The sequence below is a fragment of the Littorina saxatilis genome, linkage group LG2 (assembly GCF_037325665.1).
Source record: "Littorina saxatilis isolate snail1 linkage group LG2, US_GU_Lsax_2.0, whole genome shotgun sequence".
NCBI lineage: Eukaryota > Metazoa > Mollusca > Gastropoda > Littorinimorpha > Littorinidae > Littorina > Littorina saxatilis.
The window spans coordinates 92,211,058-92,237,778 of record NC_090246.1 but is presented as its reverse complement, the minus strand read 5'-3'; the positions used below and the strand labels follow the sequence as shown (position 1 = coordinate 92,237,778).

At 43.2% G+C, this 26,721-nt stretch overlaps 1 protein-coding gene across 1 annotated transcript in view; it reads left to right on the top strand.

The window, feature by feature from the left end:
- The window catches only part of LOC138960154 (high-affinity choline transporter 1-like), a 31,492-nt gene extending 9,067 nt beyond the window's left edge, over window positions 1-22,425 (top strand). Inside the window, exons 2-9 of the mRNA XM_070331910.1 lie at window positions 1,669-1,905; window positions 8,422-8,529; window positions 10,294-10,449; window positions 12,692-12,840; window positions 13,852-13,998; window positions 16,544-16,673; window positions 18,588-18,814; window positions 19,881-22,425. Coding sequence (XP_070188011.1) covers window positions 1,740-1,905; window positions 8,422-8,529; window positions 10,294-10,449; window positions 12,692-12,840; window positions 13,852-13,998; window positions 16,544-16,673; window positions 18,588-18,814; window positions 19,881-20,468 — 1,671 coding nt within the window. The 5' untranslated portion in view covers window positions 1,669-1,739 and the 3' untranslated portion in view covers window positions 20,469-22,425. The remainder of the gene's footprint in view (window positions 1-1,668; window positions 1,906-8,421; window positions 8,530-10,293; window positions 10,450-12,691; window positions 12,841-13,851; window positions 13,999-16,543; window positions 16,674-18,587; window positions 18,815-19,880) is intronic.
- Window positions 22,426-26,721: the final 4,296 nt, after the last annotated feature.

The following is a 26,721-nucleotide window of genomic DNA, read 5'->3' as shown; positions in this document are numbered from 1 at the left end:
ACCAGTACAATCTACTCATCTAAGCCCTTTGAAAGGTGTTTCCTGACATCTGGAACATCTTTTAACAATTCTATGAAACATGACAGAATAAGAGAGAGATATGAGTGTCATAATGTACCTTTTAATGTACTCGTTTAGATTTTATGAAACATGACAGTATAAGAGAGAGAGAGAGAGAGAGAGAGAGAGAGAGAGAGAGAGAGAGAGAGAGAGAGAGAGAGAGAGAGAGAGAGAGAGAGAGAGAGAGAAAAAAAAAGAGAGAGAAATATAAGTGTCTAACTTGCATATGAAGAAATGAATATTTCGGTGTTTAGTCAAATGTTAAAGTTTTTACCACATCCATACAGACAGACGCACGAACGCACAGACAGACAAAGTTTACCATCGCATAGGCTACACTTACGTGAGCCAACCAGAATCATTAAAATTAATGGTTCACAAGCAACCAACAAAGCACTTGTTTCCTTTTAAATGTGTTTCAGTAAATTTGCAAATTTTCTGCCCCTTGAAATCAGGAAATTTGCAAATTTCCTAGAATTTGAAGGAAATTTGTGAAATCTCTGAGTGAAACAGGAAATTTACAAATTTACTGACATTTTTAGGGATTTCGCAAATTTCCTGGTTTTGAGAATTTACTGTAACATTTACTGTGTGAGAGATGTCCCTTTACCTAATAATGATATACGAGATTTATATTTTTCATTTTTATATTTTAAGAAACGTGTAAAATCCTAGGAGTTGATGCTTAAGCCGGGGATGGTAAGGTCTGGTGCTCAACGTCCGGCTTACTCAAGGAAAGTGACCAGTGCAATTCGATCACCTCTCCTTTCCAGATGTAATGTCTAATGATCGCTGCGTGACCACTGTCTGACCAGACAGGAAGTTACTGCAATGGCCTCTCTTACATAACTGTGTCCATAGCAACGCTTTCTCACGGAGTCCCTGTTCTCACAAAGTTTGCTACGGGTGCGACCGAGTACCCGGCGGTATACCTGGGCAGGCGGGCTGAACCTACAACCCTGGTTGTGAATCTGCCTAGGAGAAGGAAATCTCTCATTCCAAAACCCGGGCACGTGGTGCTCGCCAGCCTTGACAGGCCCAGCTATGGGTCAAATAGCACCCCTGAAAATGTCACATCCAGGCTTCCCAGGGGTTTCGCCCGGCGGACGTGCCGACAGGGTAGATATACCCATCACCCGACACCGAAGGCGGATTCACAAGCTGCCTGGACAGCTCGGGGCGTCGGTACGGATGCAAAAGGTGCGACGGCCATCCAGGAACTCTCGCGGAGAAGGAAAACTGGACAAACCCGGCAAGCTGCAGCCGTCACCTGGACAACAGACTCCAGAAGGCGTAGGACAGCGGCCGTAGTGGCGTGGTCTAACCAAAAGCGGTAGTTCACGCACCCCTGCTGACTGCACGACAGATAACTCTTGAACGTTGTGGTGGTGTTCTCCTGGACCGTGGCCGGGGGAAAACAGTGCCGGGCCCTCAGCCTCAAAGGGGCCCACCAAAAGCTACTGACAAAACTCTGGGGAACAGCATATGAACTCCGCCGCACGGCCAGCTTTGCGGCTTCCCTCGGAGAGAGACTCTAAATCGTGCAGTCTGCCGAACGCAGAAGAAGAAGAAGAAGATGCTTAAGCCGACCTTTTTTCTCTCATTTAGACAGTGGTCAACAGCGTACTGCTAACGTCCAAGAAAGTAGCCAAATCTCCTCGTACCCCAAGCGGGCGGCCATGGCCCTGAACGTGCCTGGTTTGATCTCTGTCATTGTCTTCTACGTCCTCATCCTCATCGTCGGCATCGTCGCCGGGAGGAAGACTGCGCGGAGCAAGAGCAGAGATGAAATCATCCTCGCCAACCGTGACATGGGTCTCCTGGTCTCTTTCTTCACTCTCACTGGTGAGTAATGTTACAGTGGAACCCCCTTTTAAGACCCCCCCCCCCTCATTTCAGACTTTCTCCTTTTTACATTTTGTCAAGTTTTGACTAAATGTTTTAACATAGAGGGGGAATCGAGACGAGGGACGTGGTGTATGTGTGTGTGTGTGTGTGTGTGTGTGTGTGTGTGTGTGTGTGTCTGTGTCTGTGTGTCTGTGCGTGTGTGTGTGTGTAGAGCGATTCAGACCAAACTACTAGACCGATCTTTATGAAATTTTACATGACAGTTCCTGAGAATGATATCCCCGGATCTTTTTTTCTTTTTTTCGATAAATACCTTTGATGACGTCATATCCGGATTTTTGTAAAAGTTGAGGCAGCACTGTCACACCCTCATTTTTCAATCAAATTGATTGAAATTTTGGCCAAGCAATCTTCGACGAAGGCCGGATTTCGGTATTGTATTTCAGCTTGGTGGCTTAAAAAGTAATTGCTGACTTTGGTCATTAAAAATCTGAAAATTGTAAAGAAAATATTTTTTTTATAAAACGATCCAAAACTACGTTCATTTTATTCTTCATCATTTTCTGATTCCAAAAACATATAAATATGTTATATTTGGATTAAAAACAAGCTCTGAAAATTAAAAATATAAAAATTATGATCAAAATTAAACTTTCGAAATCAATTTAAAAACACTTTCATCTTATTTCTTGTCGGTTCCTGATTCCAAAAACATATAGATATGATATGTTTAGATTAAAAACACGCTCAGAAAGTCAAAACGAAGAGAGGTACAGAAAAGCGTGCTATCCTTCTCAGCGCAACTACTACCCCGCTCTTCTTGTCAATTTCACTGCCTTTGCCACGAGCGGTGGACTGACGATGCTACGAGTATAATTATGGTCTTGCTGAAAAAATGCATTTCGTTCAGTTTCATTCTGTGAGTTCGACAGCTTGACTAAATGTTGTATTTTCGCCTTACGCGACTTGTTACATTTGTTAAAGTTTTGACTAAATGTTTTAACGTAGAGGGGGGAATCAAGACGAGGGTCGTGGTGTATGTGTGTGTGTGTGTGTGTGTGTGTGTGTGTGTGTGTGTGTGTGTGTGTGTGTGTGTGTGTGTGCGTGTGTGTCTGTGTGTGTCTGTGTCTGTATGTGTGTGTGTGTGTGTCTGTGTGTGTAGAGCGATTCAGAGAAAACTACTGGACCGATCTTCATGCAACTTGACATGAGAGATCCTGAGTATAGTATCTCCAGACGTTTTTTCTCACTTTTTTGATAAATGTCTTTGATGACGTCATATCCGGCTTTTTGTGAATGTTGGGGCGGCATTGTCACGCTCTCATTTTTCAAACCAAATTGGTTGAAATTTTGGTCAAGTCATCTTCGACGAAGCCCGGACTTTGGTATTGCATTTCAGGTTGGAGGCTTACACATTAAATATTGAGTTTGCTCATTAAAGTTGTCATTAAAATCGATTTTTCGCAAACAGATTTAAATATGATTGCATCGTATTCTTCATCACATTCTGAATCTAAAAATATATACATATAGTGACCCTCCACCACGAAATGAGTCGCATGTCACCTCACGCGGTTCTGCGCTAGGCTTAATATAAGTCCGGGGAGTGTCTGGTAACAGTGTGAGGGTCACCTTAGTCACAGGCTTATAACTCAAACAATTGTCGCTCTTTTCTAAAACGGGGTTTACCACTGCATAGAGCATAAAAAACTCTTTAGGAAAATGTAAAAATATAAAAATCATGCAAAGGTGACATGCGACTCATTCCGTGGTGGAGGGTCACAATTATGTCATGTTTACTCTTAAAATGTGATCACAATTAACCAAAATAGATTAATTAGTCGTACGATTAAAATTTAAGAAATCGATCCAAAAATGATTTCATCTTATTCTTTATCGTTTCCTGATTCCAAAAATATATAGATATGATAGGTTGTTTTCAAAAGAAGCTCAGAAAGTTAACACGAATACAGAAAAGCGCGCTTTCCTGCATAGCACAATACGCTACCGCGCTATTCTGGCGTGTCAATATCACTGCGTTTTTCACGTGGGAGGTGAGCGATTTCCTTCTCGCGGGGATTGACGAAGCTGTACTGTCTTGGTGAAAAAAATACAGTGCGTTCAGTTTCATTCCGTGAGTTCGACAGCTTGACTATAAATTATGTAGTAATTTCGCCTTACGCGACTTGTTAAGACCTTGATTTGTCAGATTTCCTGTTCATAACATCTGTAAATGTACCCCGATATTAAGACCTGATTTTCTCAGTTTTTTTGGAGGTCTTAAAATGGGGGTTTACTGTATTAGAAATACTGATTTACTGTGAAGGAGGGGAAGGGCCCCTGATATAAACCACTGTTTGTTTTACGCGGATAACTCGCTTGTTTTCTCGCGAAGAAGTTTCATCTTGCGCTTGGTTGTTATTTTTTTCTCAGTTGATTGTAAGACCTAATTAGAGCAAATTTGCATTATTTTGCGTGCGTACGTGTGTGTGTGTGTGTGTGTGTGTGTGTGTGTGTGTGTGTGTGTGTGTGTGTGTGTGTGTGTGCGTGTGTGTGTGTGTGTGTGTGTGCGTGTATGCGCGTATATGTGCGTGTATGTATGCATGTGTGTGGACGCGCGCACAACACACCAGAACTACAAGAAAAATGTTCATTCAAAATGAACAGGCGTCCATGTTATTTTGACAAAATGAATATTTTTGTTAAAGAAGCTGGCAAGCACACCCTTTCGAATATAGCGGAAGTAGTTTCGACCCTAAATGCTTAAGTACTTAGGCCTTAAACTTAAAGGCACAGTAAGCCTCCCGTAAACCATCACAGAGCTCCCCGAGCGTCTAAATACAGTACAAGCATACTTCCATTTGAACGCTCACCGAACGGGAACATCCTGGCTGCTTTCTGTCGAGCGTGAGACATTTTCAAAGAATTTATTTTCGTAGACTTGTTCCGTTAACAACAACGGCGCCTCGTTTTTGCGCTAGACCTAACTTTTAAAATCTAAATAATAAATTGACAGCTTGTTACACAAACATTCTTTAATCATAAAAGAATTCGTTTTTCATCAAGACAAGATCAGAACAATTCGAAGTTGTGAAAGTTTAAAAAAAGAAAAGCCCGGAAGCAGGGTCACGCAAGGGTCGTAGCAGACGACGGCCGGTTTATCAGTGCAAATCGCCGTTCCTCTCAACAGTCAAAAGCCATCGCTAGAGTTCTTGTGAACCACAGCCGTTGTTTCGTGCATAACAAAACGTGCTATTGTAGATAAGCTCACGTCGAGTCGCATTCAAATGACTAACTTTGACGACTGCATTGTGAAAAGGGAAAACTGGATCACACGGGTTCACGATGGCTCAGGGGTAAGATAAACCACGCAAAAATAAATTCTTTGAAAATTGTTCGCTCTTTACGGAGGGCACCTAGGATGTTCTCAATTGGTGAGTGTTTAAATGAAATGGTGTTTGTACTGTGTGTAAAAGCCTGACCGTATCTGTGATGGTTTACGGGAGGCTTACTCTGCCTTTAAGTGGAAGACACTTTGAGATATAAGGAATCGGATAGGCCATGACACGAGAAGGTGTAGAAATCTGCTTGCAGACAGCTTTAACATGACATGACATATTGATATATTTTTTAAGTTTTTGCATATTACCCCATTTTTGAGGTCACGTTTTAACTTTGGTTAAGTGTTTGCCCACAACTGACATTAGATTACATTTAAACATTTTACATTATTTTTCTAGCACATGTTCATGTTAGTCTGCGCCATCCATTGATCACAGAACATCCACATAGGAAGAAAAGGTGTTTGACTACTGAAATAAAAATGTTTAGAGAAATGTAGAAAGAGGTGAACAAAATGCAAGATGATTTGGTATGGAATTTAGTTGTATACGTGAATGAGGTGTGAAACGTATGCAGAAAGGAAGATGTTTATTTGCGATGAAAGAAAATAGATATAATAACTTCATACTGTAGTAAAAAAAAAAAATAAAAATAAAAAAACCCAGTAATCAGCCAATCAATTTCAAATGTTCATTCAACAGTAACCATATACATTCGACAATGGTCCTCTGTAAATAAAAATTAAAAACAAATCTGCTTGGACAGAATTGTTGTTATTTTTGGGAATAAGAAAATATCAACTATCTTGAGATGCATCCTCTTGCACAAAAATAATGCAAGTTAAGGAGTTACGTCCATATGCGTAAAAAGTTAAGATGAATATATGGATCAACAATTACCTCCCCTACTTGCATTATATTTGGGCAAAGCTATAGGAATAGTGTAATGATATTTTAAAATAATTGTCACATTGCCTTAAACATTTGGATTTTGACATGGAGTATTTTACGTAATGTGTACATTTTAGACATGGCAACTGAAGGAAAAAAAGTGGAGAAAAAAAACCTAACATTTTGTGGGACAAATTTTGTAAGTTGGGTGACGAAACCATGTAAACAAACGTACCTGATCCTGAATAAAATCAGAGCAACCCATATATGATCATTAAAATGTAACCATTCACTGGTCCATAGGTATACTCTTTTCAAAAAGGAGATGGGTATGGAAGAGGCAGTGCTTCTGTTAGTGATTCAAAGTGCCAGACATCCCATCCTAGTGCTGTGAAATGGATATAAATTATATATATATTCAATATTTCATGGAAGCTTACTAATATTTGCATGCAAACATACTGTGACAGTACTAATACAGTAAAAGCATTATTGAGGGTGAACAGCCTGCTTTACTTGGTTTCAGTGAGGAGTAACAATACTAACAATAACAATAACATGCCTAAGTTGTGAAATGTAAGTACTTAACCCCCCCCCCCCCACCACCCCCGGACACTGGCAAAATTCCAGCAGAATGTCCCCCACCTTCGCTGACGATTATCCACAGTTTATACAGGAAGTGTGCAGGTAGGTTGTCTGCCTCTGTGTCGGTTTTACCTCCGCGGTGTAGACGAAAAACTTTTCCACTTCTGCCACAGGGCGAAAAGTCTCGTTTTGGCACTTTAACTTGGCATATAACATCAAACATCACGTTAATCAACTGAATTGTGTGGCATTATACCAATGCGATTCATGTCACATTAGAAAAACTGCCGTAACGCAATAAAATTCCTGAGATGTTAGTATTATGCATAACACGGTAAAACATCGAGTTTTGGTGTCTGCGTTTTGGACGTTTTCGCTGGGATTACGGAGGGCTATTCACATCGTGTTAAACAAGTTGTCGCAGTGAGCAAAACACCAGATAACGTCTGGAATTATGACAAGTTATTGCAGTGACTTAAACTCGAAGTTAGCTGTTGGTTTTGATGTGTTTCACTGCGTTTTCGTCTTGCTTTTGTTTCATAATGTTGTTGCTGTTGTTGTTACTGTTGGGAGCTATACATCACATTTTTGTTCCCCCAAAAATTTATTCTTGATTAATATCAGGACGCAAACCATCCCCTTTACTTCACACACACACACACACACACACACACACACACACACACACACACACACACACACACACACACAATCTACTCCTCAGTTTGCAGCGTGGCTTCGACAGCGAGTTTGCCCGTACCCAAGGGGAGTAACTCGAAATAACTCAGCGCGCGGTCTGCTGAAAAAGGCCCTAATAGAAATCACCCGCTAGGTACACACGCACTCAAGTTAACCTCTGCTTTGACCTGTGGCTGTGTGCCAAGAGAGAGCAGAACACACACGCCGTAGACCAGATAAATAGGTGCTTGATTTTGGTATTTTGATTTTACATAACATTAAACCTTTCTTGGGGTTCATGGTCATGGCAACAGCCATAATAATATTATATCATGTATAATATTACATTTCAGCATATGTGAATTACATGTCATTATAACAAACTGTCATACATTTTTTATTCCTCATCATTCTGATTGATCACAACCAAACCTACTATCAGTGGACACATCCAAATGCAAGCGCCTGTTCTTGACAAAATGCCACAGTGACTGATCTAAAAATATAGGTCCTTTGCCGCCACGGACACTGTTTGGCCTGTAGGTAAAATGTACAATGTATTTTCTGATTTGTGCACAAAAGCTTTTTTTCTTTTTTTCTTTTTTTAACATAACAATGTTTAATGTTACTGTATGTTTGAAAGACCATGGTCACATTTGTAAAACAAATGTTAAATTAAAAAATAAATAACATTTTGGTTCATGATTTTTTCCTACACCTGTGCTAAAACTAAGAAGTAAAAATGTCGGTATATAAGTCACTCAAATACTTCAAAGTATGAATGGTTAGAGTTTGTTGCGGTTGACCCTGCACACTTCGACCTACGATGTTTTTGTTGAACAATTTTGTCCAAAAAAAAAAACAAAAAAAAAGTAAGGGCAGTAACTCAAGACGTATATGTGGCAGTGTCCCATAGGCAACCGCAGAGTTATCCTGTCCATTGGCAAGCGCTTACTTGATCCCAATTACTAGGCGTCTCCGGACGCCTAGAATAATTTGTGTTTGTTTGTTTGGGCAGCAACCAACATAGGAGGAGGGTACATCAATGGCACAGCAGAATCTATAGCGTTCGATGGTCTGCTGTGGACACAGGCCCCAATCTTCTACTGCTTTTCGCTGGCGATAGGTAGGTTGCGACATGGTCTTTCTGGTGAAGTGTGTGTGTGCGTGCGTGTGTGTGTGTGTGTGTGTGTGTGTGTGTGTGTGTGTGTGTGTGTGTGTGTGTGTGTTTATTTGAGTGTGTTTGTGAGTGAGTGTGCATGTGTGTGTGCGTGTGTGTGTGTGTGGTGTGTGTTTATTTGAGTGTGTTTGTGAGTGAGTGTGCATGTGTGCGTGTGTGTGTGTGTGTGTGTGTGTATGTATAAGTGTGTGCCGGGTGTGTGTGCGTGTGTGTGTGTGTGTGTGTGTGTATGTGTGTGTGTATGTTTGTTCACATGTGTGTGTGTGTGTGTGTGTGTGTGTGTGTGTATGTGTTTGTATACATGTGTGTGTATGTATGTGTGTGTGTATAGATACTGACATGACGATGACGACACCTTGTCCTCTACCAGAGAATTCAATCAATCAATCAATCAATATGAAGCTTATATAGCGCGTATTCCGTGGGTACAGTTCTAAGCGCTTGTCGAAGAGTTGTCAACACAGGACTAACAAAGAAACTAACATCTACAGACGGACACGAACCCTATCACACACTAGCAAACCCTGATAAACATACAACAAACAACTGTTTAACAACAATGTACACATCAATAGCTAGGTCCAAACAAAATAATGTTAAGCACAAAGAAAACACCTCTCACAGAGCACAGCACAAGAATGTCTTTTGGGGCACAACACATCACGTCGAGCATGAAAGTCGCAGCCAGCTACGGGAAGAACTGAGTCTTCAACCTACTCTTGAACGCGTCAAGAGAGGGGCTCTGGCGAAGCTCAAGCGGCAGGGAGTTCCAGACGGAGGGGCCCGCGGAGGGAAATGCACGCTGACCAGCAGATGCGAGTTTCGAGCGAGGGATGTGGAGGCGGAGAGGGTCAGCAGCAGAACGAAGGGGACGGTCGGTGGGCTGGGTGTACAGGTCCAGGGAGGATTGAAGGTACTCGGGAGCAGAGTCGTTGAGACACTTGTAGACCAGAGTGGACAGTTTGTAGGAGATTCGGGTGTTGACAGGGAGCCAGTGCAAGGAGCGAAGTAGGGGGGTGATGTGGTCTCGCTTCGTCTTCCTCAACGTCAGCCTGGCAGCGGCGTTCTGGACTCGTTGTAGGCCATGAATGGATGAGGCGGGGAGGCCAGCCAGAAGGGAGTTGCAGTAGTCCAGACGACTGAAGATGAGGGAGACAACCAGCTTCACACAGGCGTCGTGGGTGAGGTAGCGACGGATGGAGGCGATGCGTCGTAGGTGGAAAAAGCAGGTCTTGATGATGAAGGAGATGTGTGTCTGCATGGAGAGAGTGGAGTCGAGAAAGACGCCAAGGCTCTTGACAGCAGGGGAGAAAGGAACAGTCGCGTCATCCAGCTGGAGGTCGGTCACAGTGAGGGTAGCAATCTTCTGTCGTGTTCCAACGAGAAGGGCCTCCGTCTTCTCACTGTTCAGCTTCAGCTTGTTCTCAGTCATCCAGTTCACTGCATCTTCATTATATTCACTGCATCTTTAATGTTCGTTATAATCGTTTACAGGCAGGCTGGGTGTATCAAAGAACATTTTCAATTGTAATGTTATATTTTAATAGACAATGAAGTGTTGTTATTGTAATTGTTATTATGATCATGTGACTTCGTATTATGTATTACACTATTGTGTTCACGCTATATGAAAGACTTGAAACTGCTCTGAAGGAGGGCACACACTTGTTCTTTAATCTCGACACCGTCCAATCTGTTGCTGTGTTGCAGCCGGACTTGTGTACGCGCCCAAAATGCGGAAGGGAGGCTACGTGACGATGTTCGATCCCTTCCAACTCAAGTACGGACGTAAAGTGGGGGCCTTGCTGTTCATCCCGCAGTTAATGAGCGACCTCTTCTGGGCTGCCTCCGTCCTCTCTGCACTAGGTATGCATAATTATATACGAGTCAAGTTTACTTATGTGACAGGGAGACTACTGTGTCGCCCTTCACAGCAGACTCTCTGCAGAGTTGTCTGCCGGTCTTGACCACAGAGATATAGAACATCTATATCTATATACGGCTTTTGTGTGTCTGTCTGTCTGTCTGTGTGTTCACGATTCACGGCCAAAGTTCTCGATGGATCTGCTTCAAATTTGGTGGGCATATTCAGGTAGACCCCGGACACAATCGTGGAAAATGTTGAACACGTGCGTGCTCTCAGCGCGCAGCGCTGAACCGATTTTGGTTTTTCTGTACATCTATTCCCAGTAACTCTTCCTTATCTTCTCCAGTGTTTTGCGCGTTTATCTCCCTTCCTTCGTACGGTGCGCCGGCGAAGCCGTCGTACACCCGGCAAAGCCGGGTCCCCGGCGAAGCCGGGTATTCGGCTCTACTTCTTCCCGGCGAAGCCGTACCTGGCGAAGCAGGTATTCATCTAGTTCTATATATATCTCTGTGGCCTTGATGGAGAGAGCGTGGGCCATTTATTGTAGCTCGACGTTTCTTGTACGTCAGTGATCGGTTAAAAACATAAACATTGACATTTGGTCCATGTTAGGAGCCATGCGTGGGTGCGTGCGTGTGTCAGTGTGCGTGTGAGGTAGAGTATGGTTCCGCTGTTTATGATCATGGGGTCTGGCTGCTTCTGTCTCCTAGTATGCTCTTCGATCGGAGCCGAACCGTACCCAAGGGCTAAGAAATCAGCAATAAAATCTCAATTCTGTTTGAATGGCTTTGCCTCCAAAGGTGATTGTTGCCGTACTTCGGTTACATTAAGTTTGATTAGAAAACGGGATGTAGTTCGGAAAGGTCGCTACAGATTACGCTGTTGAGTTGTGGTGTGCCGGGGGAAATTGTCAAGGTGATGGGGGATTGGAAAAGCAACGCGTACTTAGGCTACTTAGACCAGCTGCCACCAAAGATCATTGACTGACGGAGTACGGACGCTAACGGAGGGCAAAAGACCTCAGCGATGCCAGTAAATTTGAAGTCCAAGTCTGCGCTGGGACAAAATTAATGGGCCAAGAGTCATGGGCCGACAACAGTAAAAGGGACACAATCCGTATATAGGCTTGTAAAGCAGATATATTAAAAGGTTGTCGCCCTTGAGCTAGAACAGCCGTAACAGCTAACAGATGTCGAGATAACTTAAAAGCTGCCATATTCGTAGCGTTCATTAATTATTTCATATTGTTTACATGTGCCAATAATGTAATAAAACTGTACCTAAGGGGATATAATAACGATTGGCTGTAGCTTTCGAACACAGAAAAAATTATTTCAGTATTGCAAAGTGGTGTTGATAGTGTCGAATGTAAACAGAACGGTTTCAAAACCATCTTTGGTTTACGAAACGTCAGGAAGTGACGTCAACGGTCTAAAAATAGCCCAAGTCCTGGAGAACTGTTGCTAAACAATGCAATAAAGAATTAATTATTTCTCGTAATTGGTAAGGACTTCAAACCTAAAACTTTGCAGGAAGCTTAATTTATACATCCCCGCAACGATGGGAAAAGCCCTGGAAGTAATTAAACTAATTAAATAGGACTATGTCAGCCAGGTTATTTTGTTTAGCTAGTTGCCGGTTGACCCGTGGAGTCAGCAAGGTTAATTTAATCTACAAAGGGCGCGGTTTGCTTCATCTTTCGGAACCCCATGTGACCGCATTTGTCATTCACACAGGAACCTAAATATGTTACCTCATTAAAATGCGCAAACAGGGTCTGTTTGGGATGATAAACATGCTTTGTATGTGTGTTTTTGTGTCGACAAATGCAATAATAAACTTGTGTCGAGCTATGAGGAAAACCGCTAATAGTGGTTTTTTTAACGGTACCCGGCCAGCTAATGCTATATTTCGTGAGCATAACATTCTCTCAGAGTGATCATAGTTCTTGTTTTGTGTAAATCCGAACATTCACTTCCAATAAATCAGAAAACACACTTTTACTAGAGTGGTAGCCTCCTTTTTACCCTTCCAAAATCTGAAAAAATAAATGTATACCTTGAAAAGGGATGAGTCTTAAAAAGGGTGTAATGTACAGATGGCACAGAACAGAAAGTCTGAAAAAGCAGGATCTTAAAGAGGGGGGGGGGGGGGGGGGGGGGGGCGGGGGTGGGGGGGGGGGGAGGGGGTGTTAAATCGGGGGTCTTAAAAAGGGGTTCCACGGTCCTGTTCTGTTGCCAGGCAACACAGTGGCGGTGATTCTTGACGTCAACGCTGAGCTGGCTATCATCATCTCAGCGGCCGTGGCCATCTTCTATACATTCCTGGGTGGCCTCTACTCCGTGGCCTACACCGACATCATTCAGTTCTTCTTCATCCTCATCGGGCTGGTGAGTCGACAGGAAACACTGCTAGCCTTAGGCTGGTGACTCGATAGGTTAATGTCATCGTTTTTTGTTGTTGCCAAGCACATCATTGTGGGCGTTCAATCAAGTAACATTCATCCATCCACTCGCAATGTTCTTTTGCTCACTCTTTCCGAATTCTACCTGTCGTAACGTTAATTTTTCAATTACATTTTGAACCAATGATAATAATACCTAAAATAATTTACATCGAAACATCTCAAAATAGAGCTGTTACTGAATATTCCGCTTTATAAAAACCAAAAAACAAAAAAACAACAACAACAACATCATGCGATACAAACTATGCAGACACATCCATACCCATAACGAAATGTCATTCTAAAAAACGAAGAAAAATCAACACTGTTACACATTCCTGGGTGGCCTCTACTCCGTGGCCTACACCGACATCATACAGTTCTTCTTCATCCTCATTGGGCTTAGAAACATTCATGACTTTAGATTTTATGCTGAGGCCATCCACGATTTGTGTGTGCTTTGGAAATGACATTATTTTGCTGTAAGACATTGATTGAATAAATCCGATCTGAAGACCCCCCACCCTACCACCTCAAGAAAAAAAATCACGAAGAAGAAGAAGCAGAAGACTGAGATAAAGAAATAGAAGAAGAAAAGGAAATTAATGTCAAGCTTTTTGTGTCACAAGCACATACTTTTGACAGAAGGTGGGTCCCGTATTTAATAGTCGTCACAGGTTCGTTCGTCCTTATCGCTTTATGCCTTGTCACCCCAGTCAAAGTTCCATGGGAACTAACCCTTTCCGTTCATAAAAACCCTAATCATTTCGAAGCTTTATTTCCTCCCTTTTTATTTTTTATTTTATTTTTTTAAGATAATTGTTAAAACTTTCGGAATAACACCTACGAATTATAAATTGGGGATAATAACATGGGTTTGTTGCAATACATTAAGTACGCCTACCTAAAAGTTGACCAGGTTTGGATTTCTGACTGGCGTTCTTTGTGCTTTCAGTACCTGATGTTTCCATTTGCTCTTCACCACGAGGCAGTGGACCTGAGCCGTGTGTCTGGCACGTGGCTGGGATCCATTCAGCCTGGTCACGTGGGGCTCTGGCTTGACGTCTGCTTCCTTCTCACCATGGGTGGCCTCCCTTGGCAGGTTTCGTAATTTTCATGGCTTTCACGCAGTGTAAGACACAGGAAAAGTGAACATGACGAATACAGATTTAAGACACTGTTGAAAAATTATGACGAACTTACCTGAGTAAGTGAAGTCTAATTGCAGTTTTATCAACCACAATGTAGAGAGCAAAGGCATTTCTCTCGTTCAGTTGTGCCCAGTGCAGAATATTATTGGAGTGAATCATCGCACGCTTTTCTTTCTTTAGATACATTGAAGATACATTTTTTTTTTAAAGCATTTTGGGTCATAAAGACCCGTGGACATGAAGATGTACAGGTACATTCCTTCTCGCGAAAGCATTCATGTTCACCACGACAGATGGGTCCACACACTTACACGAGATAAGAGCACCCTTCAGTTGAAACACTGAAACACACGTTTATACGTGTAAATGTGGGGTACTGAATACAATTGAGCGCCCTAGTAACCGTTAGTTTGTCAGAACCGGAGGTGGTCCATATTAGGAGCTGGTCTATATTAGGCGCCCTTCCCCTACTCAACACAAATTCCCACTCTGCACAGAACACAGCCACACAATTGATTCTTGGTAGCGTCCAACTTTTTTGTTTGTTTGTTTGTTTGTTTGTTTAACGCCCAGCCGACCACGAAGGGCCATATCAGGGCGGTGCTGCTTTGACATTTAACGTGCGCCACACACAAGACAGAAGTCGCAGCACAGGCTTCATGTCTCACCCAGTCACATTATTCTGACACCGGACCAACCAGTCCTAGCACTAACCCCATAATGCCCGACGCCAGGCGGAGCAGCCACTAGATTGCCAATTTTAAAGTCTTAGGTATGACCCGGCCGGGGTTCGAACCCACGACCTCCCGATCACGGGGCGGACGCCTTACCACTAGACCAACCGTGCCGGTAGCGTCCAACTAGGAGGATGCTCTTGTTGAAAGCCGGGACAGATCTGTGACACAGTAGAAACCCCCTATTTTTAAGACCTCAACAAAAAAATCTGAGAAAATCAAGTCTAAACAAGTGGCGTAAGGCGAAAATCCAACATTTAGTCAAGCTGTCGAACTCACAGAATGAAACTGAACGCACTGCAATTTTTCAGCAAGACCGTATACTCGTAGCATCGTCAGTCCACCGCTCGTGGCAAAGGCAGTGACATTGACAAGAAGAGCGGGGTGGTACTGTAGTTGCGCTGAGAAGGATAGCACGCTTTTCTTTACCTCTCTTAGTTTTAACTTTCTGAGCGTGTTTTTAATCCAAACATATCATATCTATATGTTTTTGGAATCAGGAACCGACAAGGAATAAGATGAAAGTGTTTTTATATTGATTTCGAAAGTTTAATTTTGATCATAATTTTTATATTTTTAATTTTCAGAGCTTGTTTTTAATCCAAATATAACATATTTATATGTTTTTGGAATCAGAAAATGATGAAGAATAACTTGAACGTAAATTTGGATCGTTTTATAAAACAAATATTTTTTTTTCATTTTTCAGATTTTTAATGACCAAAGTCATAAATTAATTTTTAAGCCACCAAGCTGAAATGCAATACCAAAGTCCGGCCTTTGTCAAAGATTGCTTGGCCAAAATTTCAATCAATTTGATTGAAAAATGAGGGTGTGACGGTGCCGCCTCAACTTTTACAAAAAGCCGGATATGACGTCATCAAAGACATTTATCAAAAAAATGAAAAAATTTCATTCCCAGGAACTCTCATGTCAAATTTCATAAAGATCGGTCCAGTAGTTTAGTCTGAATCGCTCTACACACACACGCGCACAGACAGACACACACACACATACATACACCACGACCCTCGTCTCGATTCCCCCTCTACGTTAAAACATTTAGTCAAAACGTGACTAAATGTAAAAAGGACGGAGTCTTAAAATGGAGGTACATTTTGTACAGAGGTTATGAACAAAAAGTCTTAGAAAACAAGGTCTGAAAAAGGAGGGAGTTTTAAAATGGCGGTACATTTGTACAGAGGTTATGAACAAAAAGTCTCCGAAAGCAAAGTCTTTCAATCAATCAGTCAATCAATCAATGAGGCTTATATCGCGCATATTCCGTGGGTACAGTTCTAGGCGCTCAGCAGTGATGCCGTGTGATATGAAATTTTATACGGCCAGTAATTGCAGCCATTTCGGCGCATATTTACCTTTCATGGCCTATTATTCCAAGTCACACGGGTATAGGTAGACAATTATTAACTGCGCCAAAGCAATTTTGCCAGGAAAGACCCTTTTGTCAATCGTGGGATCTTTAACGTGCACACCCAATGTAGTGTACACGGGGGGGGAGTTCGGACACCGAAGAGAGTCTGCACACAAAGTTGACTCTGAAATAAATTTCCGCCGAACCTGGGATCGAACTCACGCTGACAGCGGCCAACTGAATACAAATCCAGCGCGCTACCAACTGAGCTATATCCCCGGGTGGACGTCTTAAATTAGGGGGTCTTAAAAGGGGGGTTCCACTGTGATAAACATAGCCACGTTCGCGGGGAAGCACGGCACCTTTGACCATTTACTGACCGCCCCGCAGGTGTACTACCAGCGAGTGCTGGCCTGCAAAGACTGGAGGACCGCGCGTACCGCGTCCGTCATGTGTGCTGTGGCGTCCTTCGTCCTGTCCATCCCGCCAATGATGGTGGGCGTCATCGCATCCTCTGCAGGTCTGAACGTTGTGGTATTTCTGCTGCTTCTCTTCGCTCTTGTCTTGCTTCTTGTTGATTTTGTTCTTAATCCTGTTGTTGTTGTCGTTGTTGTCGTTGTCGTCGTCGTCGTTGTTGTTGTTGTTGTTGTTGTTGTTGTTGTTGTTGTTGTTTTCTTCTTCTTCTTCTTGGGTTATATTCTCCAGAGCTGTGTACCAGTTTGTGACATGCATTCTTTATCCTGTCAGAAAACGGTTCACAGCTCTGAATCCTTTAAATGATTTGGTCGTTTTCTTTGCCTGTGCATGTATAGTTTGTTGGTTATGTTTGGTCGGTTTCTTTGCCTGTGCGTGTATAGTATGCTTGGTCGATGTATGTATTGTAAAGCGCTAAGAGTAGACAATTTTCTAGAATAGCGCTATAAAAGTTTGCATTATCTATACATATAATAAAAGAGAGTGTCTGTCTGTGTGTCTGTGTGTCTGTGTGTCTGTCTGTGGTCGCCATACCTCTGAGATGGCAAGAGGCAGGAACAAGATAGTGTGCACGTTCATTCCCTAGGTGCCGCAGATGTGCACCTGGCTTTTAGTTTCTTGATTCATTGTTTCCTTTCTCAGATTATGGACCTCCCATTTATTGAATACAGCCTATATGGTGCAAGACCAGTTCAGTGCCTACTGTTCACCTGTAGCAAGCACATCATGCCAGTGATATTAGAGACTCGCTATTGCTCCTATGAGGGGAAGAAATAAAGAACGAAAAATTAACTGGACAGTTCCGGAAATTTCTAGAAGGTAAGGGAGATAACTGTTCACCTGTAGCAAGCACATCATGCAAGTGATATTAGAGACTTGCTATTGCTCCTATGAGGGGAAGAAATGAAGAATGAAAAATTAACTGGACAGTTCCGGAAATTTCTAGAAGGTAAGGGAGATAACTCTTTTTTGTCTGTGGTCGCCATACCTCTGAGATGGCAAGAGGCAGGAACAAGATAGTGTGCACGTACACTCCCTAGGTGCCGCAGATGTGCACCTGGGTTTTAGTTTCTTGATTCATTGTTTCCTTTCTCAGATTATGGACCTCCCATTTATTGAATACAGCCTATATGGTGCAAGACCAGTTCAGTGCCTACTGTTCACCTGTAGCAAGCACATCATGCCAGTGATATTAGAGACTCGCTATTGCTCCTATGAGGGGAAGAAATGAAGAATGAAAAATTAACTGGACAGTTCCGGAAATTTCTAGAAGGTAAGGGAGATAACTCTTTTTTTGTATCCAAACAAAGGAGGTAAAGCTAATGATAATGGGATAGCGAGCGTCTTAAATTGCTACAGGGCTCCGCTTACTCCCGGGCGAAGCCGGGCTTAACTGCTAGTTATTATTATTATAATGTAGTTTAAATGGTAACTCGAATGTATTCTCTTTACTGTTGTCATTAATACTCTAGTTAAATAATACTACAGACATTCAGCAAAACCATAGCATACATGTTTGTCTTTAAAAAGAAAAATCTTAGTAATTCAATCCATGTCACATCCTCTGGTGTCCATATTACACGAGTGATGTATTTTGAAATGCTTGTAATGTACTGAAAGTAGACAATCAAAATGCGCAAGTATTTATTCATTGCTTACATCTCTCTTTTAAAAGGGACTTTACTGGCTTCAGTACCGTTTGGACATGTACTTTAATTCAGTTTCAGTCTCGAAGCAAACTGCCTAAAGCACAGCAACGAGGCTTGACCGGGGTAGAGTGGCTTGAGTGGAGGATGAGGGGTGGGGTGGGTGTTGTTGTGGCGAGGTTGAGGTTGCACGTAACCAGCTAAAGGTAACAAGTAAATGTGTTGACTTGTGTTTCGACTTCTCCATTTGACTTGACTTCACTGACACGAGGAAAGGTTTGTCCCGGGCTTAAATTTCATCCTCTCTATTGCAGACTGGAACAAGACAGACTACCCAACACCCAACGGGCAAAGCCAGCTGCCTGCCTCAGAGCGCAGCGCCACCATGCCCCTAGTGATGCAGTACCTGGTGCCCATGCCCGTGTCCATCATTGCCATCGGGACTGTGGCCGCTGCTGTCATGTCGTCTGCAGACTCTGTCATCCTGTCATCTGCTTCCGTCTTCTCCAAGAACATCTACTGCGACATCATCAGACCCAAGGTAAGAGCCGGAAATCATGTAGTGCATCATCAATCAATCAATATGAGGCTTATATCGCGCGTATTCCGTGGGTACAGTTCTAAGCGCAGGGATTTTTTTATTTTTTATTTTTTATTTTTTTATATTTTTTTATGCAATTTATATCGCGCACATATTCAAGGCGCAGGGATTTATTTATGCCGTGTGAGATGGAATTTGTTTACACAATACATCACGCATTCACATCGGCCTGCAGATCGCAGCCATTTCGGCGCATATCCTACTTTTCACGGCCTATTATTCCAAGTCACACGGGTATTTTGTTAAGACTTCGTTTTGACATCATCAAGACACAAGTTGAAAACCGAATGATATCGTTTGGAATTCCAGTCTAGGACGACACTTGCTAGCATTGTCACAAGAGTCAACGTGAGATTTAGTTTTGACATCATAAGACACAAGGAGGGGTCGTCAATGTGTGGGTGGATTTCAAATAACACAGTTCTGTCTCTCTATCCTTAGAGGCTTCAGGCACGGAGCTGGTGTAAATGCTGAGGACACCTAGCAAAGTGTGGATACTGCTCAAGTAAAACAGGTCCATCTCTCTCTCTCTACCGTTGCAGGCTGCAGACACAGAACTGGTGTGGATGCAGAGGGGGTCATCAAAGTGTGGATAATATTCAAGTAACACAGTTCTGTCTCTCTATTCTTGCAGGCTTCAGACTCGGAGCTGGTGTGGATACAGAGGACAACTAGCAAAGTGTGGATAATGTTCAAGTAACACAGCTCTGTCTCTCTACCCTTGCAGGCTTCAGGCACGGAGCTGGTGTGGATACAGAGGACAACTAGCAAAGTGTGGATAATGTTCAAGTAACACAGCTCTGTCTCTCTACCCTTGCAGGCTTCAGGCACGGAGCTGGTGTGGATACAGAGGACAACTAGCAAAGTGTGGATAATGCTCAAGTCACACAGTTCTGTCTCTCTACCCTTGCAGGCTTCAGGCACGGAGCTGGTGTGGATACAGAGGACAACTAGCAAAGTGTGGATAATGCTCAAGTCACACAGTTCTGTCTCTCTACCCTTGCAGGCTTCAGGCACGGAGCTGGTGTGGGTGCTGAGGGTGTCCATCGTGGTGTGCGGCTGCCTGGCCACGGTCATCGCAGTGACAGCCGAGTCCATCTACGGCCTGTTCGTCCTGTGCTCGGACCTCATGTACGTCGTGCTCTTCCCGCAGCTGACCCTCGTCCTCTGGTTCCGTCGCTCAAACTCTTACGGTTGTCTGTCGGGCTTCTTTCTCAGCTTCCTGCTTCGCATCTTGGCCGGCGAGCCTCTGCTGAAACTGCCAGCGGCGATCGAGTTTCCCCTGTACGACCCCGTGTACGGCCAGTTCTTTCCCTTCAGGACTTTCATCATGCTGTGCAGCGTCGTCGTCATCATCGTCGTCTCCCTCCTCACTCAGCTCGTCTTTACCCGCGGCTGGCTGCCGGCCCGCTTTGACGTCATGCACTGCTTACGTCTGCGCACCATTGACTTCCGGGAGGCGAAAGAGATGGAACCCATGACGGGTAAGCCGACGGAGGCGCCGGCCAAAGATGGGTGGACCGAGGACGGTGCGGTTGCTGACGGAGTTGGTGACAGGGTGCGCCTCGCACGCTCTCCACCAGGGGATTTGTGAAGAACGGTAATGTCGCTGTAGCCGTGGCAGTAAAGGGCGATTTCGTAATGGACTGTGATGGCAACAGGGTTGTTCTAGAACGCTCCCTTGAACGGGATTTGTACAGAACTGTAATATCGCCGTAGCCGTGGCAGTACAGGGCGATTTCGTAATGGACAGTGATGGCGACAGGGTTGTTACGCTCCCCAGAACGGGATTTGTAGAGAACTGTTATATCGCTGTAGCTGTGGGAGTACAGGACAGTTTGGCGATATAACAGACAGTGCTGGCGACAGCGTTTTTCTCGCACGCTCCCCAGAACGGGATTGATACCGAACTTTAATATTGCCGTAGCTGTGGCAGTACAGGACGGTTTGGGGATATAACAGACAGTGCTGGCGACAGGGTTTTTCTCGCACGCTCCCCAGAACGGGATTGATACCGAATTTTAATATTGGTGTAGCTGTGGCAGTACAGGACGGTTTGGGGATATAACAGACAGTGCTGGCGACAGGGTTTTTCTCGCACGCTCCCCAGAACGGAATTGATACCGAACTTTAATATTGCCGTAGCTGTGGCAGTACAGGACGGGTTGGGGATATAATAGACAGTGCTGGCGACAGCGTTTTTCTCGCACGCTCCCCAGAACGGGATTGATACCGAACTTTAATATTGCCGTAGCTGTGGCAGTACAGGACAGTTTGGGGATAGACAGTGCTGGCAACAGAATTTGTCTCACACGCTCTTCCGATCGGGATTTGTACAGAACTGTAATGTCGCTGTGGCCGTTGGAGTACAGGACGGTGTAGTAATACATGTAGGCAGTGCTGGAGACAGGGTTTTTCTCGCGCGCTCCCCTGAACGGGATTGATACAGAACTTTCATAGAACGCTCCCCAGAACAGGATTTGTAGAGAACTGTAATGCCACTGTAGCTGTGGGAGTACAGGTCGGTTTGGTAATACATGTAGACAGTGCTGGCGACAGGGCTTTTCTCGCACGCTCCCCTGATCGGGATTTGTACAGAACGGTAATATCGCCGTAGTTGTGGTAGTCGGATTTAGAGCCCTTTAGCTAAAACGGTGATAGCCGCTATCACCAATTCACATTTCCCAGTACTTTTGAATACCGCCCCAAGACAGTTCGCTTATGGAAGGGGTGAGTTTGACACGTTCTGTTGGAGGGGATTCGGAATGATCCAAATACAGCTAGTGCGGTAAAAGTGAAATCTTGACAGCTGAAGCTTAGATTGGCGATGTTTTGGGAAGACAAGGGGATGTGTTAAGATTTACATGATATAGAGGGCCCCAAAGGGGGGGGTATCATCACGATCACGGGAAGAGAAATTTTAGCTTTCACGATCACAGTTACCTTGATTTTTGTTTTCACGATCACAAACACCTTGACGAATAGAGGATCATAGAGTGATACAGCTGTGAAAAATGTACGTTGAAAATAAAATGCTTTGCAATAATGCCCATCACGATCACGAAAACAAATGACGATCACGATCACGAGACTTGATTTTTTTTTGTCATCACGGATCACGGGCAAAGTCCTATCACGATCACAGATATGGAAATTTCGGCAATCACGGTCACAGAAAGGTCAAAAAACGCCAATTGCGATGACGATTTAAAACCCTTTGGGGCCCTCGATATAGTCGGGACCCTCCACCCCAACCCCGCGTCTGCCTTTTGAAAACTTTTCAAGACCTTGCGTTTTTCAGAATATCTGCATGTTCATAATAAATCATGTGTTAATTCAACTCCATTTTAAGACTTGTTGTTAAGACCGGTTTTATTCTGAGGATTTTGTATCAGATTACCTGTCGGACGAAGAATCCCACTCCTTAGCCTCACTGCATGTAGTATTACTACAATAAAGCTGAGAAGAGGGATACTTCGATTGGCCGGCACTTTGATACAAGGTCCTGGGATTTTACTCAGATGTTTTTATGGTCTTAAAAAATGGTGCTCGAAGGGGGATGGGAGGGGGGGGGGAGGGGGGGGGGGGGGGGGGGGGTTGTTGTAATTTCGATGTACCGTCAACAAAGTTCAGCCCAAAAATGTGTTCAAAACTGGCCAGACCCGTTACTCCATTTTCTTCTGAAAACTCGTTCTTGTGCATTTGGGACAACCCGAGAGTGCAATTTCTGTTGCTTGCATTTGGATTTAAAATAAAAAGCTTTATCTTGTTAACAGTTAGTTTTTACAATTCTGTATATAGCAAATGAATATTTTTTTGAGTTTTCAAAATTCTTATACAGTATATTGACACGTGTACCCATGTACCACACAGTGGTATGTAACACTTGCAGTATTATCCGATACTAAATACATAAACAACGTAATCTTTCAGAGCGTTGAAATCTGGTTAAGAACTGTATACTTTGATATAACATTTTTATAGTGCATACAAATAAACTCGTGAAATGTATGTGCCAACTGTGTGTGAGTGTGTGTGTGTGTGTGTGTGTGTGTGTGTGTGTGTGTGTGTGTGTGTGTGTGTGTGTGTGTGTGTGTGTGTGTGTGACAGAGAAAGTAATGAACGAACGAACCAACAACCCAACCAACCAACAAATAAAGAGTACGGACGAACACCGACAAAAAGCAGCGAACGAAGCTGCCAGCTTAAGCCGGACTAAAAATAAAACAAGTCTCCTCAAGCGATATCAAAACAGTCAATTTGTCAACTCTGAATCAGTCATAACCGACACTAGTAAGGTCTGGCTAGCCGAAACCAGACCGTGAAGCATGCAAACAGGACTTACTTTGCAGATCACTTTCACGCACAATTTTAAATAACAATTAATAGTAACTTCATGTTTTAAGCTTCCCATCTGTAATGCAATTCAATACTCCGAACACACACAAATACACACACACACACACACACACACACACACACACACACACACACACACACACACACGCGCACACACACACGCGCGCTCGCGCACAAGCACATACACACACAACAAACACCAACATGCATACACACACACACACACACACGCACGCACACACACACACACACGCACGCACACACACACACACATACACACACATACTCACCCCCCACACACACACACACTCATACCCCCCACCACACACACACACAAACACACACACTACATTTCTAACAAGTTTAGTCGAAATGAACCAAATATAACAATTGTAAGAGAAACTTCACGTTCAACAAGAGAAGCACTCCCAGATCCCTCTGCACGAGTCGTTAATTTTGTCTATTTTTCACCCTTGCTATCTCATTCATTAGTGGCCTCTAGGTTTGAAGAGCATGCGTATCGAGTTAAAGGTGCCTTTACGTATAATAAAAGGTGCATTCTGTTTTTTGATAGCCATAAAACAAAATTCGTGAAGATGCCCTCCGGCACATTAGCGGTGCATTTCTGTGTTAGCGACAGACGCAAGGAAATGTAAACGTGTCTCTTATTGCACATCTTGAACACGCGGCCAGTACAACTGGCCTTGACACGGAACGATTCAAGGGGGGCAATCTCAAGTCATCTGAAAGAGGGAAATCCAAACGCAATCCGCCTTGTTCGATTTTATGGGCTTGGACGATAGAGAAAAATAAGAAAAGCAAAAGCTGGAGTCCAGTCTGGACAAAACTGCTATCAAGAACGCAGAATTGATTTTTTCTGAGTTTTTTTTAGCCGTAAGCGCCATGTTTATCGGAGCAGGAAACTCTTCCAGAGTGAGGCCCCTTTGTTGGTTTCACTGCGGTGAACAGCAGTTATGAGAAATTCGAAATGAGAAATGGCGCTTACGGCTAAAAAAAAAAAACTCAGAAAAAATCCATTCTGCGTTCTTGATAGCAGTTTCGTCCAGATTGGACTCCAGCTTTTGCTTTTCTTATTTTTCTCTATCGTCCAAGCCCATAAAATCGAACAAGGCGGATTGCGTTTGGATTTCCCTCTTTCAGATGACTTGAGATTGCCCCCCTTGAATCGTTCCGTGTCAAGTACTGGCCGCGTGTTCAAGATGCTTATTGCAGTGATAAAAATGGATTTTCCGGCAAGTGAAACGTTCGTGTATGGTCGGACTTTATAGTGTGAGGGGCCTTTACGCATAGTTCTACTATTGGGTGCGTAAAGTATCAGTGTTTGTGTGTGATAGGGTGTGTTTGTGTGTGTTAGTGTGTGTATGTTAGTGTGTTAGTGCGTGTGTGTGTGTGTGTGTGTGTGTGTGTGTGTTTGTGTGTGTGTGTGTGTGTGTGTGCGCGTGCGTGCGATTGTGTGTGTGCACGTGTTTATGTCTATCAATGCGTGCTTGTCAGCGTCCATATGTGCGCGTGGGTGCTTAAGGCTTTAGTAAACACAGGCCATGAAGCCAGAAATCGTAATGTAACAGGGAAACTAATGCGTAACTGTTTCCGTGCAGGGGAAAAAGAATAAAAGGACATCAGTCTTTCTGTGATCTACACATTCTAATAAGCGTGACATTTCAAATACTGTAAATTTGGCTTGTGCACCGGTGGGATTTGTACGGTTCTCTCTTCAATCTCAGAATCATTTGCAAGTGAGTAACATTTGGCTTTGAACTACTGGATAGAACACATCCTGCGTCTGTTTATTTGCTCGGGTTTGTATTGTTGAGTGTGTGTGTGTGTGTGTGTGTGTGTGTGTGTGTGTGTGTGTGTGTGTGTATATGTGTGTGTGTGTGAGTGTGTGTATGTGTGTGCGTGTGTGTATGTGTGTGTGTGTGTGTGTGTGTGTGTGTGTCTGTCTCAGTGTGTGTCTGTGTCTCTGTGTCTGTCCGTGTGTACGAATGTGTGCGCGTGCGCCGGTGCGTGATTGTGTGTGTGTGTGTGTGCTTGCCGAATATTCTGGCTTGCAGGATATTATGCATTTATTTCAACAACGAAAAAGGACAAAAATAATTCGCTTCTTGAAGGGAAACGCCATGTGTAATCTATATGTGAAGGGGTAGACTGAAGGTAAAGTAGTAATGTTGATTTATACACAAATGTAAGGAAAATACCTCGTTAAGGACATGCACACACGTGCAGAAAAAAATAGACAAGAGTTGACTGGTACATACCCAAGCATCAAAGGATCAACGGACATTTTGAATTTCCAAAATGTAAACCTGATATCGTGTTATGATGCACATGAAAGGAATACAACTGAATCCACTTACTTCAGTTGCTCGCGAGTTGAGGAGTGTTCGAAATCGATAGATGCAACAACAATTTCGTACAACTGCCAGGAAAAACTATAGCATCTGTGATCTAGATTGGTAGTGGATCCCGACCCCCCCCCAAAAAAAATCGGTTCAGCGCGCAAAGCGCTGCGCGCTGAGAGCACGTGTTGAAATATCTCATCGATGAGGTTGTGTCCGGGGTGTAGCTGAATACGGTGTCCAAATTTGAAAAAGATCCACCGAGAACTTTGGCCGTGCATCGCGAACAGACAGACAGACAGACAGACACTAGTCGTATATATATATAGATTATTAAAGAGATTTCTATAGCGCATAACTAAAAGCACTATGCGCTTTACAATATCATACACCGCCACCCTCGTCTCGATTCCCAGTCTATGTTAAAACATTTAGTCAAAACTTGACTAAATGTAACAACAAGTCGCGTAAGGCGAAATTATAACATTTAGTCAAGCTGTCGAACTAACAGAATGAAACTGAACTCACTGCATTTTTACAGCAAGAGCGTATACTCGTAGCATCGTCAGTCCACCGCTTGATGCACAGGCAGTGAAATTGACAAGAAGAGCTGGGTAGTAGTTGCGCTGAGAAGGATAGCACGCTTTTCTTTATCTCTATTCTTTTTAACTTTCTGATCGTGTTTTTAATCCAAACATATCACATCTATATGTTTTTGGAATCAAGAACCCACAAGGAATAAGATGAAATTGTTTTTAAATCTATTTCGGAAATTTAATTTTGATCATAATTTTTATATTTTTAATTTTCAGAGCTTGTTTTTAATCCAAATATAACATATTTATATGTTTTTGGAATCAGAAAATGATGAAGAATAAGATGAAATTGTTTTTGGATCGTTTAATAAAAAAATAATTTTAATTACAAGTTTCCGATTTTTAATGACCAAACTCACTCATTAGTTTTTAAGCCACCAAGCTGAAATGCAATACCAAACCCCGGCCTTCGTCGAAGATTGCTTGGCCAAAATTTCAATCAATTTAATGGAAAAATGAGGGTGTGACAGTGCCGCCTCAACTTTTACAAAAAGCCCGATATGACGTCATCAAAGACATTTATCGAAAAAAA